General features: G+C 42.7%; 1 protein-coding gene across 1 annotated transcript; it reads right to left on the bottom strand.

The window, feature by feature from the left end:
• Window positions 1-250: 250 nt before the first annotated feature.
• On the bottom strand, window positions 251-4,941 carry LOC147636522 (uncharacterized). Its single transcript, XM_086802128.1, is given in 2 exon segments — window positions 251-892; window positions 4,231-4,941. Coding segments are annotated over 2 exon segments (1,353 nt in total).
• Window positions 4,942-7,469: the final 2,528 nt, after the last annotated feature.

The following is a 7,469-nucleotide window of genomic DNA, read 5'->3' as shown; positions in this document are numbered from 1 at the left end:
TTATGAGTGTCCACAATTTTTCTAAGGATAGTGACCAAAGTTTTGTTTGTGCTCTCAACTTGCCCATTAGTAGAAGGTTTGTAGGGGGTGGTTTTATCGTCGTGACGGATATTGAAATAGGCACTGAGTTTCTCAATGACATCGTTAAGAAAATGGGGTCCCCTATTAGAAACTAACTCAACAGGCACCCCAAAATGACAAATGATATGCTCAGTCAAAAATGTAGCAGTAGTGCATGCATCATCTTTCCTCACAGCTCCAGCCTCAAATTCCACTTAGTTAAGTAATCCGTAGGAACAATGATATAAGATTTCCCATGCCTAGAAGTAGGTGTAATAGGGCCTACATAGTCAATCCCCCACTTCTCGAAAGGAAGGGAAGCTAGAATAGGATTATTAGGGCGCGAACAATTCTCAAGGCGGGTGGCTCTCTGGCAAACATCACATCTTTTACACCACTCAAATGAATCCTTAAAAACGGATGGCCACCAATACCGAGCCCTCAAAATTTTCAGTGCAGTGAGTTTCCCAGCGAAATGACCTCCACATGCACTATCATGATGCTCTTTCAAAATGTGTGGAATTTCCTCTCGTGCAACACATCGGCGATAAATGCCCTCAAATCCCTTGTGGTACAAAGACCCATCAATGATAGTGAATTTCTGAGCATGCGTAACTAATCTCTTCTTCGCGACGGCTTTGCTCATGTCAGAAGGAAACTCAAGTGTGGACAAATAATGAGCAATTTGGTCATACCACTCACGTGCATACTCAATGCGAAACAACTCAGGTGTAGGTGCAATAGGCTCATCTTTGCATGGGATTACATCAGCTAAGCAATCCACTAACTTTTGCAATGCAGGAGGTTTAGATTTAAGCTCATAGTCAAAGGCCTGCAACTCAACAATCCATCGTATAATACGCTCAGGGGCTCTAACTTATTCAACAAAAGGCGTAATGAATCTTTAGAGACATAGATGATGGTGTGCTGGGTAGCCATATATGTGTGAAACTTCCTAGCACTCTCAGCAACAGCTAGACAAGCTCTCTCAACACGTGTAGCACGTTTCAGCATCTTTAAGCTTGCAGCTCTAATATGCGATGGGGTGCATTTTTTTATCATAAAGTTGTGCAATGCAAGCAGATTTTACCAAATGGGGACAAGAAAAAAATAAATGAAAAGGCTTGGATGGATCGGGTGGTTTGAGAATAGGGGTGGTAGTGAATGCACTTTTAAGAGAAGAGAAGGAATTTTGTTGAGGTTCTCCCCAAATGAACTTGTGCTCAACTCGCAGAAGTGTGTTCAGTGGTAAATAAGTTGTGCCATATCTTTAATGAAGCGGCTATAGTGTTTAGCGGCTCCAAGAAGACCCCTTACTTGATGCACGGTAGTAGGTGGCAAAAATGCAAGAATAGTCTCAACTTTTTGGGGATCCATAAAAATGCCATGCTTGCTAACGAGGTGACTGTTGAGATTCAAGCTCGATGTCAGTGTGAGCCAGCTATGCTATGTGCTGGCAGATTAGGTAGGAACATGTGTGAGACATAAATGACCGCGTGTCCAGCTGGTCATAGTGTGTGGACATTAGCTAGGGTTAGTAGAGTGTGGACACAACTCATTGTGTGTTGTGTGGATTATGGATTAGTGCATTATGCTTTGTGTGAGAGTGGACATGGCTTCCCTCTATAGTTAGGGTTTGCAATATACATTAGGGTTTGCTCCTGTGTGTGTGTCTCCTCCCCCTCTACCGTTCTTTCAACATGGTATCAGAGCCTTGTGCTGTTTATTAGGGTTTATGAGTGAGTGAGTGAAGAGGGAGAAGAAGAAGCTGTGAAAAGAAGCTGTGAAGCTGGCCATTGGAGCTGTGAAGCTTGGAGCACACCAAATACTATCAGATCTGAAAGCTTGGCCTACCGGGTAAGGTCTTCTAAACATCCTTGAGCGGATTGCAGGTGATACAGGCAAAAACAAAGCAAATCAAAGCAAATCAAAGCAAAGCAAAATTCTGGTTTTTGAAGCTTTCCATTAAAGCTTGGGAACATTGATGTATGGTGGAAATATGTGTGATTCTGGCAAAAGACATATGTATTTGACAATGAGGGATGTAATGGCAACCCACATGCAAGCCTTGAACAAATTTTGGAGCATTTTGGAAGCATTTAAATGTATGGAAATCTCTGTTTTTTGAGCCCTCACAAAACAGTGAAAAAGAAGCCCAAAATTGAAGCATTTAGAGCATGTATTTGGTAAAAATCAAAGTATTGGTGGATTGCACATGTACCTAGGTGTGTTGGGCATCTATTATCATCATCAAATAGCATTACAACCACTCCCAAAGAGCCCTACAGCAGGCGGCGCAGCCAGCAACAGAGAAACAGAGAAGTTTTTTTGTTTTTTGACTACGAGGAGATTGATTTCTCACTTGGTGCTTGATATCTTCCAAAAATTCTTTAGCAATTGGATGCTTTACACCTTGTAGAAGAGGGCTATGTAATTTGTTTGGTCAATGATGCTTAATTGAGCTGGGAATGAGCTGATTAAAACAGGCTGTCCACTGGTTGCAGAGAAACAGAGCATTTTAATTGAGCAATTAATCCTTGGTCTTTTACAATTGGATAAATTCCTCTTACATGGAGTTGATGGACACAAATGCTAAGCTAATGAATGCCTAGTTGCCCAATTTGGACAAATATTGAAGGAATTAGAGCAAATTTTCTACTGGTCTTTCTGGTTTTTCTGGTTTTTCCAAAAACAGAGAAAGGGGTTTTCAAAAATTGAATTGTACACATGTCAGATGGTGTTGATACTCAACATTGAGGTTCATTAGGTGTCAATGCAAGTTTCCCATACTTGATTGCACCATTACATTGTGATTTGGAGCCTTGGAAGGCGTGTCGATTCAGGCTATCTCGAACTGTGTGAGTCAGTTCATTTTGGATGATTACAGGTTGATTTCCTACATCAAATTTGGAGTTTGTTGGCTATCTTGGAGTATCTGGAACATTGATTGGAGTGTGGTTGAGCTGAGGAAGGCTCGGTTTCAAATTTGGAGTTGTGCGGAAGGTGCACATTGAGCAGACATGTCGGACAATCCAGTTTAGATTGTTGGTGAGAAGCTGGATAGGAAGAACTTCCAGGCATGGAAGTACAGGATAAAGAGTTTCTTGAAAGGGAAAGGATTTTGGAATCTCATTACAGGTGCTGAGCCAGAGCCTGAGCTACCTCGACAACCTACACAGCAGCAGCTTATTGCTCATAAGCAATGGTCAGAGAGAGCGTTCAAAGTGCTGCATTATTTTTCTATATGCATTTCTGATGCTATGCTCATACACATTCAGGATGCTGAGAATCCCAAAGATGCATGGGATACTTTGGTCAAAATGTTTGATACAGATACGAGTGCTCGCAAGTCTCAATTGCGACAGCAGATACACAATGTGAAAAGGAATAAAAGGAGCATACATGCTTATGTGCAAGAAATCAAGAAGTTTGCAGATGCATTGGCCACAATAAATGCCCCCATGCCTGATGATGATTTGGTGGATATTACCTTGCGTGGTCTTGGCAAGGAATACAAATCTTTTGATACATCTATCTCAGTGAGGAGTACAGGTCAACCCGACTTCGATGAGTTGGTTTCACTTTTGTTGGTTGAGAAAATCAAGCTCAGTGATTCATTTCTGGATGCATCTTCTAGCCATGATGATGGCAGGAATCAGGCTTTCTACTCGCAGAGAGGTTTTAGAGGCAGGGGGAGATTCGCATCACGTGGACGTGGTGGTAATGGTCGTGGATGGCAGGACAGGCCTCCACAACAGAATTTTCAGCCTTCATATGGTGCTCGAGGTGGTCGTGGATATGCACCTCAGCGAGGCAGAGGTACCTCTAAAAGGCAAAGGGTAGTAGTCCTTAATGGTAGCTTTGTTAAGCTGCTTATAATCAACACATATGATGCAAAGCTGCTGATTCTTTTTAAGGACTACAACAAAAGGACACACCCATTGAGTATCAATCATATTAATCAAAGGGTTCTGAGTGGTGGTAGGTGGAGCACTAGACGAAGCAACTACTGGAGAACTAGGAGACCCCCTCTGAAGAAGTGTCCAACTAGGGCCCGGGGGTTTCTCGGCACCAATACGATGATTAATGGGACCGGAGGTGGCAAAGTGGTGCTCTTATTCATCAAATGGCGCATCTTAATGTAACACACATCCTCTGTGTGCCCCCTACCCAAACATTTCTCATAAGTGCAAATAACAGTGGGGCAATCTTTGGAAAGATGGCGGATACATGACAAGCGAGACACACCATGTTGGTGGGATTAGGCTCAGGGCGACGTGCATACAACAAGTTTTGTTGGTGCTTTAGAAAATTCACATCAAAAGTCACAGCCTTCACATTTTCATTAAGTTGGTTCATGTAATTTGTCATCATGTTTTTTAAATCCCCAATACTAGACGCGGTGCTTTCATACCCATCCCCTCCTATGTGATTTGGTGGTGGTGGAGTGGTAGAAGTAGAATCAGGGTAAGTCACATACAGTGATGGAGCATGAGGGGCACGAACATAATTTTGTGAAGAGGTTAGGGGAGCCACTACGGTAGAAGAAGGTGGGGGTGCTAAAGGCAAAAGAGGTGGTGAGGTCACTTGAAGGTGAGGTGGTACAACGGGTGGGAATTGGAATGGTTGAGTTGGTCGAAGTTGAGGCACATACGATGAGGTTGGCCAAGGTTGTTGCGGGGAGGGAAAAATCGGAGTATGTGGTGCTAGCCATGGATAATACGAGGGAGATGGAGTCATGGCCTATTATGGCTCGTAAACACATCGATAAGAGCTCTCCACATTAATGGCAAAAGTGATGGCCGTATTCAGGTCATTTGGGGCATGAGCTCTAACCAAAATTTGGATGCTAGGGTGTATGCCTCGTAGAAACGAGTCCATGATGGTGAGCGGATCAATATTGAAAACAGGAGTGTAATGATCAACAAAGTTCCTAAACCTCGTGGCTCCTTGTTCCACGGTCTCATGCAGGTGATTTTGCTTGAATGAGCGTAATTGCTCAAAAAATGTGAAGAAGTTTGGAGGTTTGCAAAATTCAGCCAAGAATTTTTGCTCAAAATCGGTAAAGTTTGGGATGGAGTTTAGTTGTTGCTTGGCAAACCAATTTGAGGTCTCACCCTTGAGTGTAGTGCTAAAGTAATCCATCACATGCCCTTCCTCGATGATGTGTGAGGTCAAACAAGCAATTTTGAACTTGTTTAGATGAGCGGTGGAATCCTCCAACGGTGTGCCATAGAATGTGGGGAATGAGTGCTCGTGGGGTTAGAGTGAAGTAGGTGTTGCTTGGCTTTCTCCCTTTTATGGTATCTCTTAGCTCGGTCACTCTCTCTCAAGCTATCTTGCCAATCTTTGGCACTTTGCATAAGTCCCCTTTCCAAGTAGGTTCGTGTCGCGAAACCAAGACCAAGTCAAGGTCCCACTGGACATGCCACTGTCTGGGAAATATCTGGACGAGCAAGGCAAAGAGGACAAAACCCGACAACCCCCCCAGATATCCAACAAGGATAATGCTACACTCTCCCAACACCCCAATGAAGAAGGCACTAGTTAATAGGAATATAGAATGTGAAATGTGCTTTGTTTATTAAATTTTATGTGCATGTATTTGATTTACAAGACTAATTATGTAGCTCTTTATGATGAGAAAAAGAAAGAGCGGGGAAATCTTATCTGGCCACTTCTTCTTGCTGTTGATGAAACTTTTGTGTGCTTGCCGATGACGCTCTCCACGAGAAACAATGCCCTCATGGCCCTCAAGGGTTGAATTTTACAATGCTTTCAATTTTTTAAATACAAACAACTTATGAGGGTTTGTAAGAATTGCACTTGCTTCTTTGTAGATCTTCTCTTCTTCCGTTTCCTTCTTCACATACAATGAAAAGAAATGATATTGTTACGCTTTTATCCTTTTTTTCTTTTCCTTTTTTATCCTCTCGGTCAAATGAAAGTAGGAAACACTCTGTTTTTAATGATACTTTTTTTAAAACTCCATAAAGAAAAGCTTAGAGAAAAAAAAAAGTAATATGAAGGATGTTTTCCTGCGATGCAAGTGATTTCTCTGCGATCCAGGCGGGACGAATTGTTTTCTCTCTACTTCTTCGCTCTTAGCTTCCGGACACCAAGACGAGCGCACCTCTCTCACTTTATGCGCGTGTGAGAGAGTGCACGATTTCGACTCTTTCTCTTTCACAGCCACGATGCGGCTGCAGCGGCGCTGTAAGAAGGCTTCAATTCTTTTCTTTTGTGCTCGCAGCACAGAGGCCATGGCCACACTTGCTTCTCTTCAAGCGCGTGTGTGCGTGGCGACTGGCGACGTTTCAATTACATGCGCTGGCAGCGATTCGCATCATGCTGGTGGCTATTCATATCATGTATGGTTTAAAGCTTTGAAATTTCACTAAGGTGTAAAGCTTTAAAATTTCACTAAGGTTTAAAGCTTTAATGTTTCTAGTGGGCCAAGCCCAGCAAGCTAAGGCTAAGGTCTTTTTAATTTTAAATGGGCCAAGCCTGGTGTCCCACGCCATGGCCACTCGTGAAAACTTGCATTGCCTGCACAATTCATCCCCCCACACCAAGACCAAGTGAGAGTGTCGAGCGGGATGCATGAATGACGAAAACACGATGTGCTCAAAAAAAATGCAACACATAACATGGAGGATTTTTTTTGGGAAAGTCAGAGAAAAGAACCTTTCACCACACAAGTCAACCAGCGAAAATGGATTCACGCATACCTTCACTAATGTGTGTGATAGCGACCATTGCACTAGTAGGCTATGGTCTTGAAATATTGAAACTAATGATAGTGCAACACTTAGAAAAACTAAGGTAGTCGTTGCCAAGATCAAGAAGACCGAGCTAAAAAGGATTGTGCAAGGCGAGTAGCGGGAGAGTTAGTTGAAGATCGTAGAAGTGCATGTTGCTGATAGTCACAACTAGTGAACAACCAATGATGTGAACCATGCTATGGTCATAATCTTCGGAGGTTTTAGTCATGTCTCGAGCAATTTCTTTGTAATGAACTTGTAATGATGAAGTTGTACTGATTTTGGAAGTAATACATTTATCAAAGAGCAATGTTGCAACCCACTTTATCTATGTGTACTCTCTGTAATGTGTTGACTTGGAATGTTGTGTCTCTGTTTTAAGAAACATACTGTGTGCTAGAGAGAGAGAGAGACAGAGAGAGAGAGAGACTTAGAAGAGTGAGAGCAGAGTGTGAGTGTGAGAAGTTTCAAAGCTGAGTTGAGCTCTATGTGTCCCCATGACCACTCTAGAGTTGGTGTTTAAATCTAGAAGCTCTGGTGGGTGGATAAATTTCTCCCGGCATTGCTTGACTGGTATGATACCCTAGACTTACACAGATGTACACACGAGTATATTCACATGCTCACACACACGTACATGTAGAC

Source organism: Cibotium barometz, chromosome 8 (assembly GCF_041138505.1).
Source record: "Cibotium barometz isolate CiBa-2024 chromosome 8, ASM4113850v1, whole genome shotgun sequence".
Classification (NCBI taxonomy): Eukaryota; Viridiplantae; Streptophyta; class Polypodiopsida; order Cyatheales; family Cibotiaceae; genus Cibotium; species Cibotium barometz.
This window is presented reverse-complemented; position numbering and strand designations above follow the sequence as displayed.